The sequence below is a fragment of the Rhododendron vialii genome, chromosome 12a, assembly GCF_030253575.1.
Source record: "Rhododendron vialii isolate Sample 1 chromosome 12a, ASM3025357v1".
Lineage (NCBI taxonomy): Eukaryota > Viridiplantae > Streptophyta > Magnoliopsida > Ericales > Ericaceae > Rhododendron > Rhododendron vialii.
This window is the reverse complement of record NC_080568.1, coordinates 21,461,789-21,482,389: the sequence shown is the minus strand read 5'-3', so window position 1 is coordinate 21,482,389 and position 20,601 is coordinate 21,461,789. Positions and strand designations below refer to the sequence as shown.

At 37.4% G+C, this 20,601-nt stretch overlaps 1 protein-coding gene and 1 long non-coding RNA gene across 2 annotated transcripts; one reads left to right on the top strand and one right to left on the bottom strand.

Moving 5' to 3' along the window:
- Positions 1–5,981: 5,981 nt before the first annotated feature.
- LOC131311033 (axial regulator YABBY 4) lies at positions 5,982–8,789 on the bottom strand. The gene is made up of 8 exons (XM_058338348.1): positions 8,665–8,789; positions 8,381–8,521; positions 8,111–8,264; positions 7,968–8,016; positions 7,596–7,671; positions 7,363–7,471; positions 6,274–6,431; positions 5,982–6,240 (listed from the first exon to the last, which is right to left on the bottom strand). Exons 1-6 carry the CDS (start codon positions 8,746–8,748, stop codon positions 7,364–7,366), a joined length of 612 nt encoding a protein of 203 aa, XP_058194331.1. The 5' UTR covers positions 8,749–8,789; the 3' UTR covers positions 5,982–6,240; positions 6,274–6,431; position 7,363.
- Positions 8,790–17,699: 8,910 nt separating this feature from the next.
- LOC131311093 (uncharacterized) lies at positions 17,700–19,904 on the top strand. The gene is made up of 3 exons (XR_009195401.1): positions 17,700–18,178; positions 18,558–18,638; positions 19,730–19,904. It is a non-coding gene; the product is annotated as an uncharacterized LOC131311093 (long non-coding RNA).
- The last annotated feature ends 697 nt before the right edge of the window (positions 19,905–20,601 follow it).

Here is a 20,601-nt window from a genome sequence, read left to right as displayed (position 1 = left end):
GGGCATCCATCCAGATGATCGCCCTAAAACTGGTTTTTGCATTCCAGATCACCACTTCCAATGGTCAGTCATGCCTTTTGGATTGAAAACAGCTCCATCCTTATTTCAAAAGGCCATGATTCGAGTATTTGCTCCTATTCTATCCTCAACCCTTGTCTACATTGATGACATCCTACTTTTTTCTTCAGATATTGAGTCTCATGTTGTCCTACTACAAATTTTCCATTCCCTAGTCCAAACCCATGGTATCATGCTTTCAGAGAAAAAAATGTTTCTTACTCAACCAAAAATTAATTTTTTAGGGATGCATATCTCTAAAGGTCAATATACTCTCCAGCCTCATATAGCCTCCCAACTTGACCATTTTTCAGATGAAAATCTCACAGTCAAACAAGTTCAACAGTTCCTTGGAATTGTTAACTATATGGCTGATTTTATTCCCAACCTTGCCCAATACCGAACTCCTCTCTCAGCTCTACTAAAGAAAACCCCTCCTCATTGGTCAGCCCTTTGTACCAAAGCTATAAAAGACCTTAAAGCCATAGACAAAACTCTTCCTCCATTAACCATACCTTCAAAGGGGAAGAGAGTCCTTCAGACAGATGCCTCTGATATATATTGGGGAGCAGTTCTTTTGGAAGAAAACACAAATCAAAAGCGTAGAATTTGTGGATACAAGAGTGGTGCATTCTCTCCAACAGAGCTTCATTATCACTCTACCTACAAAGAAATTCTGGCAATCAAAAGGAGTATTGAGAAGTTTGAATTTCATCTAATCGGTCATCATTTTCTAATTGAGACTGATATGATGAGTTTTTCCAGCATGCTCAAGTTCAAACAGAAGCACCTCCCAAAAGCACAGTTACTCAGATGGGCAAATTGACTTTCCAATTGGAGTTTTGATGTTGTTCACATAAAAGGAAAAACAAATGTCCTCCCTGATTTTCTGTCAAGGCTCAAAAAAGAAATCAACCAGTTTTCAAAAACAAAACCACATTCCTTTATTCCTGGTTGCTTTCCCATAATTTTCTGTTTCCATCCAGTTAATTTTTCTGTCCATCTTCAGTGTCATCTTTTAGAGTTAATCCTTCTTTCTAGGTGTGTTCAAATGTGTCAAAACCTTCAACATCTCTGTATTTTCAAGTATGGTCTTGATGAAGGTCCCATAAAAGGTCTACCCTTCCATCCTATCTATCCCTTTCTCACCCAGTTTGAAGTGTCTTACCATAATATCTTTTATTTCAAAAAAGAAGCCTATCTCCTCTTATGGTATTTAGTCGATGTGTATACTATAAGTATCTGTTTTAATAAATCAACAGTCTTGGTCTATCTGGCTCATGCGGTGTTCAATCAAGTTCAACCTCCAGAAGATTTCTTTTTGAAATTTTTTTTGCTTTTTGGAAGCATACCCTACTAGCAACAGAAGATCAGACAAGTTTCCATAGGTCCAGACGAAGACCTCCAATTTGTTTTTTGGACAACTCACAACAACAGATATTTTCCTAATCCTGATGGTTCTATCACTTGGAGAAAGGAGTATCACACTATATTCCTTTCAGCATATCAAGAGTCTCCGAGCATTGAGATCCACAGTGGAAATTATCTGGTCATGACTCAAACACTGTATTCACTCAATGGATTGACACCTGCAGAAGTTTCCTCATCTCTCCTCCATTATGAAACTACAAACTGGAAATGCAATGATACTTATCCGGAAGAATGGCGCCGAAATATTCACTATCTTTTGACCAAGTATCACTTGACTGACAGAGATAAAGAAAGTAGTTCAGATGATCCACAGTGACAATCACGTGCTCATAGCAGCTGTCTCTTTTGTGTGGTGTAATATAAAGTGTAGTAGTATTGTCCTCTTTTTCAGAGAGGGTGAAATTATTAATAAAGAAGTACGAGTACAAGAAAGTCATCTGTATGACTGGTCCAAGATAAAAGTCCATATAATTGGTTTTTACTGTACTAGTAAAGACCATGTGTATATGTAGTAATAAATGCTAGCAGAGTAGTTGTACGTAGTCAGTTTGATAGGTGTGTTACATTAGTCAAGGTAACAGCAGTAGTATGGCAGTGTTCCAATTATAGGTTCATACTGTTTGTGTAGGTAATCAGTGATGTAAGCGTCTCCTCCTTACGCCTATAAAATGAGGGGTTCCCCCATTGTAAAGAACCAAATTAGAAAGCCAGTCAGTGTTTGCAATAATATTTCAGTCTCTTGTGTTCTTATAATTTCTTGTTGTGTTAAATACCTAAGAACTTTGTAGTTGTATCTTTATTTATGTCATGCTTCCCTTTCCAAAAAATCAAAAAAAGGTTTAGCTAGGACAATAGCTGATGGTAAATTTCATGCTAAAGGCCAGTGCCCAATGGTAACTCTTGTATGTCTCGTTTGAACTTCTGTTGTACATAATTCACACTCCCTATAACAAATAATTCACACACTAAAAATACACAATTCACACTCTAAAAATTATTTGTTTTCTACACATAATTTCACATTTAATATGGGTCTTATTTGATAAATCTCGTTGATTAGATTCTAAAAAAATAAATTTTACAATATATATATATATATATATATATATATATTAAAAGATATTGCATTTTAAAATTTATAATGCAAAAAGTAAAATGATATGTCCACATCAGCAGAAGTGATCAACATCAAGGACATGCTTAATATGTTATTCACGCGCATCATGCGGAAGGAAAGTACAATAGAGGATTCGCAAGGGGCAAAACTCTAAAAGTGGGGCTGGCTTGAAATTTCCTGAATTTGGTATAGATTTTGGTAAGGAATGGAGGTGAATTTTGGGTGATTTTTACTCGAATTTGAGTTTGAGTCTAAATTTGGTGAACGAGTGAAGATGCTTTAAAGAGGCTGAGGTTTCGTCCTCGCCTCTTTCATCCCCCTTTTTCGCCACCCCAAAATTACTATTTTACCCCACCCAAACTCAAAACGACATCATTTTTAAGATGGGTATTTAAGGGTGGGTATTGCGTCATGTCGTCTCGTGTTCGTGTCAGAATTTTCTCAACCTTAACCTAACCTGTTTAACTTTTCGTGTTACCATGTCGTGTTTCGTATCAGGAATAGCCGACCCTAATTCACTAATTTCGTGTTGTGTTATCGTGTCATTTCATAATTCTCGCGTCGTGTCGTGTCATCTCGTGTTTGTGTCAGAATTCTCTCAACCCTAACCCGATCTATTTATCTTTTTGTGTTATCGTATCATGTCATATTCGTATTTCATGTCAGAAATAGCTGATCCTAATCCGCTAACTTTGTGTCTTGTTCGTGTCGTGTCGAAAATTCCCACCCCTATGAATATCTAACTAGAATGGGAAAGCAAATAGCCTCTATACTTTCTCAATTCATCATAGAACACAGCACTTCGCTTCTCTCCAAATTAAGTCCAACCAAACGAAGCTACGGAGATTCGAAGAATCACAACGTGGTCGTGAAGAGCAATCGCAGGTCGGCACCACCTCTTTCTTAAACTATATCACGTCCGACCTGTTGTGAACAGGCGCAAGATCACTCACTGGCAACCTTCTTCGACTGCTGGTATGCGAGAACTAACCATGCATAGTTGTTAAAAACCTACGATATATGATGCGAATCCATTGCTGGTATGCGAGAGCTAACCATAGTTGTTAAAAACCTACGATACATGATATGAATCGTACGATTTGTATCGTCTCATTCGAAGAACGATACATATCCCACCCTATATCTTTTTTGTATAGAAATCCTACGCTATCCTATATCTTTTTTGTATAGAAATTCTACGATACGATCGCGAATCCTACGATTTATACACGTATCCTAATTCGTTACGTATCGTACGATTACTTAATGGAAAAAAGTCGTATCTTATTTCAAGAAGCATACATTAATTTAAGTCATTTGATCTAATTATGAAATCTTTTAAACTATTTGATAGAACTTCACCCTCAATGTAGGACTTGTATAGAAGAATAAATTATATTTCGATTGTGTTTTGGTTGACTTTTTTTTTCTTAACAAAAGGATGTGTAATAGGGCCTAGTTGAGAGACTTGAAATTTTGCATCTTAAATTCTTTTTTTAAAAATGTAAGCATAGTTTGTTGACAAAAAACAAAAATGTAAGCATAATTTTGCATCTCTGTTTTGTAAGTGCTGTTGGGTGTTTATCAATATAATCTTCTCACTTTTGACAAAAAAAAAAAAAAAAACTAGGTGTATCTACTTTTTAATTGTATATATTAATATATGATTAACGTTATTGGAGCACAAACTAAATTTGCTCCATCCGTCTCTATTTAATTGTCCACTACGATTTTACGTGCATTTTTAACGGTTTATCACCAACACTCTATCACCTGCTTTCATCAAAACCATTAATTTTTGAACCAAGGAATGCTTAGGTTGAGCGACGTTCCAGTTCTTCAAATAACTCACTGTAATAACTTATAAAGTGAGCCAAAGAATAATCTGAACATAATTTGGAGTTTGAGAACAACATTATGTTCAGATTATATAATTTGAATTGAAAAACCAACACTCTATCACCTGCATGCTTTCATCAAAAACATAATTTGAAATCTCAAAATCCTACTATGATTCTAGCACTCCAATTTTTTTTCTTTCACATGGGTCTTGTGTATGTGTACGCTATTTTTGGATACATGGGCTTTTTTTTTTTTTTTTGTGCGTGGATAAATTGGCAATTGTTTTGCAATCTAATTGTTGTATCTAAATTCTTCTCCATTTTTAACATCTAAACATCGTAGAATTCTAAATAGAATGAAAATTGAGTGATCTGGAAAAGATATTCAGAATATTACTAATTTAGTAATTAACCAACTTAAACACCTTTTGATCTTTACAAGCCCATAACATGGGGAAAAAAAACATGGAAAAAAAAAAAAGGGGGAGAAATGGTAATGTCTAAACTGTAATTATTAATTAATGTCGAAATTAAAATGTATAAAAATCTGGTACTTTGCACATAGTACAAGTCGATCTTTTATGCACTCCTATAATTTTTGGCATTAACCAAAACAATTATGGCTTTAGCAACACCGAAAAGTAATTGTCAAACTTCATTAATTCATTCCTCAAAATTAATTTGTAGTGGCAGATTACATGCATTGAGCTAATACCTTAAGACAACACCTCTTTTCTCCCATATCTGATCAGTAGTCCACAACTAGAGACCCCCCCTATAAATTAGGCTGAAGTGATGACAGGTAAGTGGTAGTCGAAAACGGGTTCTATTGGAGAATCAGGGGATGCTACCAAGAACCCTGATGCCAAGCGGATGTCAAGTGGCGGCATCCGGTTGGTCATTTCGGCACATACAGCTCGAATTAAATTCGATCCCAAATTTCAATATATATACCAATAGGCCCTACATATACTTGGCTACACATTTTGCAATATTTGTCTACTTCCATTAGCTACTAGTAGAGAGAGTAAAGAAGACTAGCAACTCTCCTCCCCCTCCTCCTCTCAACTTTTTGCTACTCAATTCTATATATGGGTAGATATTCAAACAAAATTATTTGGATAGAGTGGCAGAAGCGAATAGGCATAGCAGATATTGTCTTCTTCTTTTGTTTAGTTTAATTTTACTAGGCAAAAAAAGAGTAGCGTTGGAGATGCTGAGGCCACTAATTGTGAGGTCACTATACTACGCCAACTCCTAGAGGTTTACCTTAAGATACTAAACATTCACCCCCCAATTCCCACACCAACAACTCAGAAGAACAGCTTTGTATGGCTAGCTGTTTAGGAAAATGGTAAATAAATAAACAAACTACTGTAACAAACTTTTTTTGGCACAAAAAATGTGAAATTTCGGTATCTCAAATAGACGGGATTCACAATAAGTTCTTGCGTTTTTTTTTTTTCCCCCGGCCCCCTCCTGTATACGTGTAAAAATCTGTAGTCTAATCTAAGAGGAAGGGATTGATTAATAGGACCTTAGGGTGAGACTTGAACCTAGAACCTTATCATGATTAAGGGAGCACCTTACCACCTCGGCTACCCTTTCTGACTCCATTTCGACTTTGTGAGTATGAAAAAGTTTGTAAATTTCTACGAATTTACATAGCAGTACTCGATATAGCTAGAAACATGCATAGCAAGGGCTAGCTGAACTGAAACGTTTCAGTTGTCTTTGGACAAATTACATCGGTAGTCGATTTTTCAACACTTTTTTTTCCTTTAACTGCGAGTACTCCAACAAGTGCTAATTATAAAGTAAGAAAACTGATTGTAACCCTAAACTTAACCTAAAATAGAAACAACAGCTCCTATCATCTGGCATCCATGCAGTACTCAAATGGTGATTTTGACCTTATCATGAAATGCCTAGCTTGGTCGAAGCCTTTTTCTTTCATGGAAACCATTGCCGCCTTCTGCTTGCACCTGTGATTAATAAGTTGTTTCCAACCAGAAAGCCATGTGTTCAAGTACCATATAAGGGTGGCATCATAAATTTGACTCCGACTCTCATAAAGGGACAAGCTATATAAATAAAGCCACGAATAGATTTCTGATAGGAATTCGATCCTTAATTTGGACTTGACGGAACAATCCAAATCTGAAATCATCTGTTAATGTGATCAATGGTTCGGATTTGCTCAGTAAAAACATTTGCCAGTAATTATAGAGTCTGTGCAGCAAATTCGAACTATTGCTTATATCAATGTGTGGTCCGCATTTGGACTTTCCCGTCAAGTTCAAAACTTGGACGGGAGATCAAGAATCCATACCGATTTTGATATAGCTTAAATCTTGAGCTATCAAATATTACTGTTAGCGGCCTTGAGACATCGAGCGCTTAGGATGATGTCGTGTTTGATTCAACATACGTTCCTTACTTGGTCAATCGATCATATGTATTCGAAGTTTCTAAATAATCCTTGCCATCATGCCATGTGATTATCTAACAAGATCAAACCTATGATTAATAAATTTTCTTTTACCAATCAAAAAAAGAACAAACCTACAATTAGAATGCTCAGGCTGCACAAAATTAAGGACAGGCAAGCATGCAAACTACATGTTCATTTCCATGATCAGTTTTAAGGTTTCAGACCAAGGGATGAGTACCCTGTATACCTATCAATTCAGATGGGTTTTTTGTTTTTGTTTTTTTGATAATTCTGGTGTCCGGTCACGCAAACGTGCGCACATTTCAACTAGCTTAATTCTTGGGGATCGACTCCACCGCCCACTTATGGGGCCCATTCAAATGGTTTTTGTTGATCAATATCACACTGAATTTCAGCTAAGAAATAGCTAGGTACCAACTTATTACAATTTAACAAATCAATAACTATTACAGAATCATTACCTCATATCTCTCCAACATCTGAGCTGCTTCGCATCTTCCTCTGATCAGCTCCCTCGCCACAGCTGATTTCTCCATGTTTTTTGTACTGAATTGGTGGGAAATGGGCCCACTGGAATTGTTCAAACATGTTTGAAAGAAATTTCCAACTAATTAGTTTCCCCTTGAAATGTGAATTTTAATTAATTTCTTCTGACTAATTAGTTCAGATGTTAGATTTTGTTTTTATAACTTACATTTTTTGCAGCAGCACTGAAGGCTTCCTTGTGAGTCATGTTGGGATGTTTAGCCTTCAGCCTTCTGATTTCTTCTCTGCTTTGTACACTTTCCATTAGAACTAACAATTCAAACTTTATCTTCATAGGAATATACATGTTTAATTACTCTCTCTTTTTTAACAATGCTATGTGTCGAATTTTGAGCACAGACCTGGACACATATATTGTCTCCGGAATCGCCCGATGCACGTGGAGTCGTTATATTATTTTGAGTCCCCATGTGCATTCAAAATTTTCGGACACAATATCGGTGTCAAAATCTGTGCGCCAATATCAGTCCACACAGACTTTCTCTAGCTTTTTTTTTTTGGATAAATGAAGTTTCTTTACTTGATGAAGTTGTTGTAAGCTGATGGAGCCCGTGGCCTCTTCTCTGGTGCTGCACAATTGATCAAGAATCATACCAACATTAAAACCGAAGTGAGAATTTTCAACGTCAAATAAGAAACTAAATGAGTGACTTTAATACGTACGCCTATTCACAATGTGATTCATCGGGATGAAATCATCCTCCTCCTCATCATCATCGTCGTCATCAGATGAGATGACCAGCGATGGGCTCCGCATATCCAATGCCTTTTGATCAGCATCAGCTTCTTCTCTGCGAGGACTAACTTCTTGTTTCGGCTGCAGAGAAAGAGAGTGTGTGTGTGCAATTTTTTTTTATCAGTTGGAGCTATGTAAGTAGGAATAATATACATGTAAATAAGCTAACTAATGTAGTAATTGTATTGAGTAAATGCCTGATCATGATCTTGGGTGAGAGAAGCAAAGAGATTGAGAGGGATGAAAGAGGCTTTCAACATGTTGACAGAGAGGAGGCTAGTGCAGTGCCCGCATCTCACTGTAACCACCATTGTCAGACTCCCATATGGCACACTTACCTGATGATCAATTTGAAGAAACAAAGAGAGAGAAATTAAAGAATAACAACAAAACATTAGAAACGACAAAGCGATGAGATTAGTCATTAGACGCATATAATGCATAAACAGTGAAATCAAGAAATGCTGAAGAGCATTATTACTAGTAAAATGGTGGTGCAATAACCACATTGCACATAGCAAATCTGTTCTTGAAGGTCAAATAGTTGGTTTAGTGTAGTAGACATTGTTTCCCTTTCCTTGGCCACAGAGAGAGAGTGGATTGTGGAGTCTCAGTAGTAGAAGGGTAGGGTAGATATATATAGAAGATTGTTGGTCTCGAACAAAAGAACTAATCATTAAGGCACTATTCAGTTATTGAAATTTTATTAAGTCAGAGTAAAATATTATAGCTAATGAAATCTTATTAAGGCCCCCAAAGAGAAATAAATTTTGAAAACTTTTTTTTTTTTTTTGCGAAAAGATCATCCCAGTTATATTATTCTGAAAAAAATAATAGTGTTTTTTTTTTTTTTTGGAAAACATAAGGCTCCATTTGTTTGGGCGTAAAATATTTTCCGGTAAAATGTTTTATCTATTTTCCGGTATTTGGTTGTGTAAAAAATTAGAAAAATATTTTACATGTAAAATATTTTCCATCAATTGGATGAAAATGACTTACCCTCAAATCTTTCGTAAGTTATTTTCCGAAATGAACATGTTGCCTTCTACTGCAATTCTCATTGCTCAGTTTCATCGATCGTCAGTCCTAACTCACGTTTAATTTCAATATTCTCAAATCTTCAACGTTTAAGGCCCCCCCTCCCTCTACACTATTTTGTTGATTTCTGAAAATATTTTTAAGTGTCGACCAAACATCGAAAAATAAAAGTTTGAACTTAATTTTCTGAAAAAACATTTTACATCGAAACAAACAGAGCCTAAGTGTCTCTTTGTTTTCAAACAGAATTTTAAACAGTGTTATGTATAATTGATTCTTAAAAACAGTAACCAAACATGCCTCAAGGCTTTATCAGAGTGATCTGCGCCTTTGCCAAATAAGGGTAACAAATTTCGTTGACGAATTCTGAGCAATCAAAGTCCAAGCACTGGATAAATATTGTTTTACAGTGGAGAAAGAGATAATTCACTAGTACCATATTAGTTTGACTATATGAATTTCCATTTCTTTTGTATTTGAAGGTCAAGTCAACTTGAACTGAAGACCACTTGCAATCTTAAACTTAAGTGTATTTTTTCGACAGGCAGGTGTGTCCGGACCAACTCATGCATATCTCAATTAATCCCTTCTTCAGTCCGATCGAAGGTAGGCCCATCCACGCTAGCTAAGATTAGAAAATTCACAAGAAATTACTTTCTTGCGACCTGAGCCCAATAATCGAACTCTGATCTATTGTGTGGGGAGCAAATCCACCAATCAACCAACCGGACTAACCTTTGGGCTATTCTACTCTTTATATGGCAGAGGCCCAAAGTTCTATGGGACTTGAAATAAATTGACCGGCAGTACTGCTTCTTGGTTTCATGTGTTGTTTTCTCCTTATTAAATCCCTCTCTCTCTCTCTCTCTCTCTCTCTCTCTCTCTCTCTCTCTCTCTCTCTCTCTCTCTGCTGGGAGAGTGAAGTGCAATGAGTTTAAGTTACCATGTTTGAGGGGCATGGGAAGTTTCTAGAGGACTTGGTGCAGAGGGAAATTAAGAAGGCATCTTGGAAATTTGTCTCTTGTTGAAAGATAGGAGGTTGAATTGACAAGGAAGAGATGTACACTCTGCTTTCTGTGCTCTCTTGTTTCATGTTATATTTTACCATCCCTTTCTGTGTTGTATTTAGTCCTCTTAATTCCCCCTACACCCACTCACCTGCTGTAACCAAGTACTCCTTCACTCACCCACGTGCATGCACATGACCCCTTTATTAATTTTGCAGTTTTACTTTTTTCTCCTCCAAAGTTTAGAAATTAATTAGCTAGAGCTACCAAGTTATGCTCACACCCCACCATTTTGGGAATTTCAGACTTTTAAGGAATATGAAAAGGCTACGATTATGCAAACAGTACAGTACCTGGCTGATGAGAATCCAACAAAATAACCCTTGTACTTTCTCTTCACTTTCGTATGGTTATTTTTGAAGATGATCATGTACAAGTAAATGTATTTTTCATTTCCTTCAGTAATACGCAACTCAAGCATAAGAGTTCTATGATACTTTCGCAATAAAAAGTTGATTCATCGAGAATAATATTTGGCTCAAACGTGAGATCATCTCCAATGGTTCTGGCCATTTTTTTGGCTTGCTACAATGGTGCTAAAACCGTTCTATGGCCGCCACCACTAGCAGTCGTTGGATCACATCCACGAATTGCTCCCAAGAGTCATTAGATCACAACCCTTGCAAGAAATGCCCTTGCTCATTTTCATGGTCAAAGAAATGGCCAAGCCATTTTTTGGCTCCCAAATTTGTTCCCGTTGGAGGAGAAAACTTCGGTCCGGAAGCCAAAAATATGGCTTCGACTCTCCGTTGGAGATGCTCTAAGACAGTGAGGTGGCATCTTCAGATCCCTAGCTGACCCAATAATCTAATGGAGCAATACCATCTCTCCGCGTAATGTCTTCATATTGTGGATTCTCCTTCTGTCCCAGTAGCACACACCAACCAAATTGACAGCTAAGAACATGTATCCAGTCAAATATCGCATGGAAATGAACTAGTTTTTGATTGCTGTTTTAGTCTAAACAAGAACAGTTAAGACTTCATTGTAAGTCATAATAACAGCCTATTTTAGGTAACCTTGTGCTCTGGCTATACATGTGATCCACTAGGACTCATTTATACCATGGAGGGACCATAGCCCCTGGCCCCTACCCACTTAATACCTCAAGCTCTAAGCATCTCCAACGGGAGATATCAAAAGTGACGTGGAGCAAGTAACGGCTCCTTTGGACAGCTATAACCTATCCAACCAAGCTTCCTTTCCTTATGCAAAATTAAAGTGGATTTGAAGGGAGCCTCATGGCTGCCAAATTTGACATCACCATCACCTCATGTCAAATTATATTTTCTTCAAAAAAAAAAAAAAATTTATCGTTGGTTTTTAAAAAAGAACCGTTTGACGCAAGGGTTGGAGAGGGAAGGTTTGATGTCAAATTGGAGATGTCAAAATGTCACGTAAGCCTTCAAAAAAAAATTGACATCTCCAATTTGAAGTCATGGGTTGAAGATGCTCTCTAAGGTTGCGCCTTTACGGAAATTGAAACTTGATATAAGTTCATTTTCTACCCCAACGTAATGAAGCTAAGGGTTCACTTACTTATGCAAATTCAAATTGAAGATCGCCTAAGGGGTTGGATTAGTGGTCAAGGTTTGCATGCTCCTTCTTAATTTCCCAGGTTTGAAACATTTCAAGTGCTATCAACTCCTTTGCATAAAATGCATCTAGAGCTTTGCTCTGCCTTTAAATGGGGCCTGGAATTGGTCTCTCATGATTAAACAAGGTGCGTGCGAGCAAGCCGGTCCGAACGCCTAGTTTTAGGAAAACTTGAAGATAGTTCAAAAACCTTGATCACATGATTCACACTTACCCTTCATAAGATTCAAACTCCATTTCCTTCATTATAGATTTGCAATATTCACAACTACTCCATTTCCTTCATTATAGTACTAGTACAACATCAAGTATTTTGGGGGGCATATAGGGTATCAAGCAGCTGTTTGAACTCATAAACATCTCCAGGAGGATATTTCTGTTTGGACCATCCATTCTCGTCTGAATTTGGATAAGGAATTAGTAGAAAGATCTACCAGAAAGGATGGGAAACCCCGAAGAAAGCTTCGATTACTTCTTTTCCTTCTCCATTTACTTGTCTCCCAAATAAAGTCCCTCTGAAAATCATAATCCAGACACAGGCTTAAGGGCACGTTATTTTGACACAAGACCTGAAATAGAAACTAAACTTCGATCTTAGTCACGTCGATGAATTCATAATCACAGCACAACTGCCGGGTTTATTTTTTTCCACATTTGAAATTGGCGTGTTTATTTTTTACTATTTTTATTTTTCATTTGGAATTGGCACAAGTGCCAAATAGACTTCCGCCGTGAGCGAAAAATCCTCTACATGTAGCTGCCACATTCTGAGTTGAGGGATAAACCATTGCTAGACAACATGGTGGGAGTAATTTGTTTCAGACCAGGCCAGGCTCGTACCAGTTTTTTATCAAGGGCGTCTACAGAAAGTTAGAACCCACAAGGATAGATTCTATTTCAACCGAAGCATTGATATTATGATAAGAATGAACAGCAAGCCTGCATTCACGTACGAATACCAAGGTCTACGTATTTATCCTGTTACACTACTGAAATGGAAGGTTGAAGAAAAGACTGGAATAACAACTAATGAAAATGATGATAAAAAATAAACTAATGAAAATGGAGTTGCCTATATTCATATCGAGGAAATCCATGATATGAAAAGTTTACGGTTTAAAAGATACTCCAGTAAGTAACAATTGGTTTTGTAGTCTCATTTAAGAATTCTTCCGATGATTCGAGGATTCAGTGATTGTATGACTAAGGCTTTTGATTAATTTGCTTATATCTTGAATAATATTTCTATCAACCATTTGCGTCCGGTTTCGACCTTTCAACCGCATAAGTTGCACAAACGCATAAGTTGCACATTTGAGAGAGGCTACGCTGATACACTACGTACAGGCTGTCATGCTAAACTTGTTAAAGACCACTACTGGTACTGGTCTTCGGAGGTAGGCCATGCCGATTTAAAATTACACTAATCAACTTTGCCACATGCTGTATGAATCTAATTAGCGACATGACAGGATTAATTTGTCGCCATACCGTGCCAATATTGACTTCACATGCTAACCCCATAACATTGTGCATCACCGTAGTTAATTATGAAGCTAAGGTGGCTAAACTTGGGGTTTCAAGACAGTTTTTGGTATCTTACTGTAGTATTATCTGGGAACCTACGTATCCATTGATAACTAAATTCGCAAGTTGAGAAAGTAAAAAGTTGTAGAATATACTTTAGAAACATGCCTTGAAAAACCCAACGAAAAACAGGACTATCTACTTCTCTAGCCTAGAAATACCAGGAACCTAGCAAAACCCCGTAAGTTCATCTAGAGGATCGTAATTTAGATGTAACTGAGACAAAACAAAACCTAAACCCCCACCCCAAAATTTCAAAAATGCCCGAAGTCCCACTCTACAGTATTCTTCGTCTCTTCCAAACATAAGCCACTCTCCCCCTTTCCCAGACCCCACCTACTATAACTCCGTAATATAACAATGAGTAAGTTCCTAGAGAATCATTACAGCACTGAGTGAAGCCAAAAAACTTTCCATCAACGTAGACGCTGCCAGGCCAACTGATGAAAAACAGGACTTCCAAATTCTTGAGCAACAACACAAGGAATTTAAAGAAAACCAATCAATTCAACAGAAGGATTCATTACCAAGTTCAATTCGACAATAGAAAGTTACAGATGAACCGAAAAAAGATATTGAACTCATATGGTCGTTGACCAAAGTTGGGTTCATACAAGCAGGGAAAGGAAACATAAGACAGGGCTAAACACAATCGACTGTCACGGCAATGGTGGCTAATACTGTCCCCTAACGACCACCATATGAATCAACATTAAGAAGAACAAATGCACCAACATTAAAACCAAACGGAGAATTTTCAACGTCAAATGAGAAACTAAATGATAATTCAGAAAGCAGGGTCTGAGGAGAACCTTATTCGAGAATCTTCTATTATTCTCAGCCATTTGACAACAGATAGCTGTAGATAAGCTAATTAATGTAGTAATTGTATTGAGTAAATGCCTCATGATCTTGGGTGAGAGAAGCAAAGAGATTGAGAGGGATGAAAGAGGCTTTCAACATGTTGACAGAGAGGAGGCTAGGCAGTGCCCGCATCTCACTGTAACCACCATTGTCAAACTCCCATATGGCACACTTACCTGATCAATTTGGAAACAAAAAAAAAAATAGAGAAAATAATAAAAACCAACATTAAGAACGATATAGGGATGAGATTAGACGGATATATTGCATAAACAGTGAAATCTAAACAAATCTGTTCTTGAAGGTCAAATAGTAACTAGTAAAATGGTGGTGCAATAACCACATTGCACATAGCAAATCTGTTCTTGAAGGTCAAATAGTTGGTTTAGTGTAGTAGACATTGTTACCCTTTCCTTGGAGAGAGAGAGAGAGAGAGAGAGAGAGAGAGAGAGAGAAATAAATTTGGAAAACATAAGTGCCTTTGTTTTCAAAAAGAATTTTAAACAGCGTTATGTAGAATTGATTTTTAAAACAGAAACCAAACATGCCTCAAGGCTTCATCAGAGTGATCAGCGCCTTTGCCAAAAAAAAGGGTAACAAATTTCGTTGATGAATTCTGAGCAATCAAAGTCCAAGCACTGGATTTATATTGTTTTACAATGGTGAAAGAGATAATTCACTAGTACCATGTTAGTTTGACTAATATAAATTTCTCTTTCTTTTGAATTTGAAGTTCGAGTCAACTTGAAAGGAAGAACACTTGCAATCTACTCTTTATAAGTGTAATTTTTCGACGGTCAGGGGTGTCCGGGCCAACTCGCGCACATCTCAAGTAATCTTCTCTCCAGTCCGATCAAAGGCAGGTCATCCACACCAAGATTAGAAAATTCACAATAAATTACTTTCTTGCGACCTGATCTCAAGAATCAAACTCTGATCAAATATGTGGAGAGCAAACCTACCAATCAATCAGACTAACCTTTGGGATATTCTACTCTTTATATGGCAGAGGCCCAAAGTTCTGCAGTTTCTTATTAAAGATAGTTCCTTAGACGGTAGAATCACTGTCACATAATTAGCCTCCATCTGATTAAATTCAGCAACAAATAAATGCTTATAAAGCCAGGAAGATACCTGGCACATAGTTTCACCAATCATACCTTTTTCACTTGTAGATAACCACAAAGAAATTTGAAAAGAAAAAGTCCTGACATAGGTTGCATGCATTGGCATATGAAACAAAAACGCCCACCAGAAACAACGATCCATGGCTGCCACAAACTTTCTTCTTTTTACTACCAAGCAGCTCTGCTCCTAGTGTCTTACTTTTAAGGGCCCAAAATGAACCAATTTCATTTCATTTTTTCGCCTACTACTACCTTGTTTTGAACAAATCCTCACACCTAATTTTCACCAACTCTATCGAAAATTACATTGGTCCATTTTTTTGAACAAATTGGTGCATTTTTTAACAAAATTTAATGCGCATATTTAATGAACCTCTTTGTGCCAATCTGCAAAGAGGCTAACCCAAAACCTCACGCCACAATCAGGTGCTACACGAAATGTTGAAGAGGATACAACCCGCTCTTGGACTTAAGACTAGGCGCGTAGCGTGCTCGATCTAGCAATCTTGGACAATTGTTTTGATGAACTGTCACTAAACGAAAAAAGAAAGAAGAGCTTGTCTTCCTTTGAGACTGAGAGCGATTCCTAGAGAGATCGATGCTTCCTTTCGGGTGTAGCTAGTTGTGGGACCCAAGGCTAGAGCTGACGATGATGATGAGGACGACGAGGATGACTGATCCCATTGGCCTATGGCTAACATGCATTTTCTTTTTGTTGAGTTGTTGTAGAAGGGGGTTTTGGGTCTATCACCATTTCAGCATGGTCTTAGGCGGGTTCACCGCTTTTTGTTAAGCTGAGTCTAACTGCTAACCTCCCGTCTGTTGGGTAACTGGCCTAATCAATAGGAAAAAAGTTGACAGCATATTGGAGGGTTATCCCATTTTTTAGCAACAAAACTGATGCACCTTTTCCTAATGGAGATGGACTTTGAACAGTGCTGCAAAGAGACCACAATAACTCAACCACCACCAATACACCTTTCTTAGAAGAAATCACATTTTTGGGCGCAAAACAAGAATGAGATGTTCTCATGTTCTTTACAAGATCCGGGAAGTATACAATGATCATAAAGCTAGACGCCTAGACCCCCATACTGAGCAACTAATAATAAGCAGCCAATTAAAACGAACACTAAAGGTTTTTAATCTCTTTCTCACTGGGTTCATAAACTTTCTATAGTCATATCATAGCATTTCAAATTGATACAGTACTCATAGCAACTTTGCCTCGCTATGTTTCCTTAAATGAATTCAGATCAGGAATGGGAGATGTTATACCTGTTTGTCTTCCAGCGAGCATATCTTTCCATCCTGTAAACCAAAGAGAGCATGAAAAGTTAGATGAATAAGCAAAACAAGAAAGGAGGGCACAAAGAATTACATTTCTCGTACTGAAACAAGAAGGCTTTCATGCCAAAAATCTTTCACTGAACAAACAATCATATTCTTCACTCATCAGTCATTGGTAAAAAAATTGTTGGACAAAAGTACTCACTACACAACTACCAGAGCAAGAAAAGCATTCAAAATATGTATTCCACATGCATTGCTCTAATCACATTCATTCAGTATTTGTGAGGATTTCTTTCTGCATGTGAATAAGCAACAGTATTTCCAGAGAATGATGGAACCATGGATTACAAAGTTTGAGGATACAACATGCATTGGAGCCAGCATAACCAGAGTTTTACTTCCAATAGAGTCATCATTGTTATTTTCCTCTACAAAGACCCCAACAAAAAGCGCAATATAGCATCCCCTAACATTTAATACTTGCCGACCGCTACCAGACTAGCCATATTGTATGTTATGGAGCGTTGGGCGACTAAGAAATCCTTTGTGGGATGGTAGGCGTAGGACCAATTGAACATAAGATGAGAGAGAATAGATAATGTGGTTTGAAAATGTCTATTGTAGATCAGAAGCCGCAGTAGCAGGTTGCATTAAGGGGAGAAGTAAACCAAATTTGATTTTAGAGACAATAGTTTGAAAGGATCTAAGTTTATTGAATCACAGGACATGATACCCTTAATAAGACTCAATGGAGAAAATAGAATCCCGTACCCAACCCCAAGATATTAGGGTTAGCTAACATCCTAGTCAATTTCAGCCAATCAATCTACTCAGAAGAAATCACTATAATAATTCTCAACAGTCTCTGGGATCTCAAGCTGTACAATCATGCACTGAGTTTACGTAGTCCATGTTGTCTACAGGGCCGGCCCAACCCCAAGGCCCAAAAGGCCTGGGCCTTGGGCATCCCAAAAAGGCCAAATTTTAGGGGCACTCCACTAATTTTTATATTTGGGCTTGACTAGAAGTCTTTTTGGCCCGATAGAATGGAAAAAAGAGGCCCATTCCAATTAAAATCTGGCTGTGGCCCATAGATCCAGTCAAAGCCCAAAAAATGCTCGGTGGCATTTTTGTAAATAAGTGATCTACATGGTCTTTAATTGAAACCCTTCCTCTCAAACATTTCACCGGCTCACTCTCACCCAAAACAAAACAAAAAATTAACGAAGAAAAAAAAGAGGGGAAGCTGAAATTGATCTGAAAGACTGAAACGGACGATCGATTCCCACCCTTCTCTAGTTCTCTACTTCTCTGTGTTCGAGATTTTCACCAAACGAAGGACCGAAGACCGAAGGGGGAGCTGCCGAACTGGGATTTTGGGCTGGCCTTGAGTCTGTGTCTGTGTTCGAGATTCGAGCTCGAGGTAATTTTTTTTCCGATCGGTGCAGCGGTGCTTTCAGTTTCAAGTTTCAAACTTTCAATAGTATTATAGTAGTCAATACTCAATAGACAATAGTTAATAGGTCTCTCACTCTCTTTGAAGTTTGTAATGTAATATACTAACACTAATCAACTAATTTGAACTGGGATTCTGGGAAGGTTCGAAGCCCGAAGGGCACTGCCGGCTGCCACTTTGTGTTGAACTGTTGAAGTAATGAAGTTTGTAATTTAATATTGCTTATGAGAACATTGAGAAGTGAGAATCTCTTTAATTAAGTTTAGTTGATTAGTAATAGTGATATTAGGGCTTTTTTTATTCTCCACTTGATTTGTGTTTAAGATTATTGGAAATTGAAATGCAGGACCAGTATATACTACTAGTATAATATACATTGCGGAGTCTTAGAGTCCCATTCGCTTGCGACTTGCGAGGCTTCAAATCGGTAAGTATTCTCTTGCCCTGGTTGGTGGTGCTTAAATTTGTACGTATGTTGTTAAATGCAGAGCCCTGGCTGGTGGTGCTTAAATTTGTGTTGTTAAATGCAGAGCCCTGGCTGGTGGTGCTTAGATTTGTGCTGATTTAGTTGACATTAGTTGGTGTGCTTAAATTTAAAAATATCTGATTATCGGTTAGTGCTTAAAACAATTCGTTTTGGGAACCTTGAAAACAATTCCCTTCTCTTAAAGACAAAAGGGGCTAATGATCTTTGAAAGTCAGGAAACTTCTGATAAATAAGCATTTTTATTTATGCTGAGTTTATGCTGATGAGTTTATGCCGTCACAAATTGGACAAAAGGTCACGCTAGATAGGAAGAGAGAGATTGAGATTAGGGGTTTTAAAATTTGTTAGGACTTTTGAAAAAATTTACACCGCCAAATCAGGACGGCAGGACCACATAAGTTTAAGCATTTAAGCGGTATATTCTTGGGCCTCTCGCCATCGATGAATCGTAGTTCTTCGAAAGTTCGGCTTTTTTTAATTTTATAGGCAGGACCGCAGGACCACATAAAATTTGTTAGGGCTTTTTTAATATTGCTTATGAGAAGTGAGACTTTCTTTAATTAATAATTTTATATGCTTTTTTTTTTTATTTCTAAGTTCAATTGAGTAGTGATAGTCATATTAGGGCCTTTTTTTTTATTCTCCACTTGATTTATGTTTAAGCTTATTGGAAATTGAAATGCAGGACCAGTATATACTAATATACTACACATTGCGGAGTCTTAGAGTATCTCTCTCCCATTTGCTTGCGACTTGCGAGACTTCAAATCGGTAAGTATTCTCTTCTTATGCAGAGCCCTGGTTGGTGGTGCTTAGAATTGTACGTATGTTGTTAAATGCAGAGTCCTGGCTGGTGGTGCTTAGATTTGTGTTGTTAAATGCAGAGCCCTGGCTGGTGGTGCTTAGATTTGTGCTGATTTAGTTGACATTAGTTGGTGTGCTTAAATTTAAAAATATCTGATTTATCTGATTATCGGTTAGTGCATCATTAATAATAATGTTATAAGCCTCTTTTTTTAATTCTTACCTAGGTGCATCATGCCTAAACGTCAACTATCTGGTCATCAGAAAAGAATAAAGAAGCAAAAGACTGAAGCATTAATAAATTCTCAAAAAGGGGCTATTAAAAAGTTCTTTTCAAGCAACGAAAATGTACAAAGTTCAGTCGAAGAACGCGAAAATTTGGTGATTGATGTCGCTGAAAACTTGGTGAATGAAGAACAAGTAGAAGAAGAATGTAAGGATTTGGGGGGTGAGGAAGCCTATCAATGTGTCAATGAGAGTAGTAATGAAAGTTCGAGGGATGTCAATCTAAATGAAGACTTGAATGTTGAATGCGCTCCTGTAAACATTGATGATCCATGTAATTGGGATAACATGGATCAAAAATTAAGGGACTTATTGGTTGAAAGAGGTCCCGTAAGAAGAAATGATGATGCTACCTTTCCTAAGGATGACAATGAGAAAAGTAGACATTTCTCTTCTGTGCACTATATTCGCCATTTACCCAATGGAGAGAAACATGATAGAAAATGGCTAGTATACTCGGAGGCTTTGAATAAAGTATTTTGCTTTTGTTGCAAATTATTCAAGAATGAAGGAAACAAGACTCAATTGGCCAATGATGGATTTCAAGACTGGAAAAATATTAGTGATAGGCTTAAAAGTCATGAAACTAATTGGGAGCACCTCACGTGCATGAACAAATGGATTGAGTTGGAAAGAAGATTTCAGAAGAATCAAACAATTGACAAAAGTGTTCAAGAACGAGTCATTAAAGAGAGGGAACATTGGAGAGGGGTATTATTGAGAGAAATTGCTCTTGTGGAAGCACTTGCGCAGAATAATTTACCATTTCATGGAGAAAATGAGAAGATTTACCAAAGGAATAATGAAATTTTTT

Bases quoted from the DNA above. Each gene is read 5' to 3' on its own strand.
- LOC131311033 (XM_058338348.1), bottom strand. From the start codon at position 8,748: ATGTCTACTACACTAAACCAACTATTTGACCTTCAAGAACAGATTTGC. The intron at 8,265-8,380 runs GCATTTACTCAA...CTTTCTCTGCAG, and splicing joins TCACCCAAGATCATGATCAG to CCGAAACAAGAAGTTAGTCC. The intron at 7,472-7,595 runs GTAAGTTATAAA...GAACAATTCCAG, and splicing joins TCAGTGCTGCTGCAAAAAAT to TGGGCCCATTTCCCACCAAT.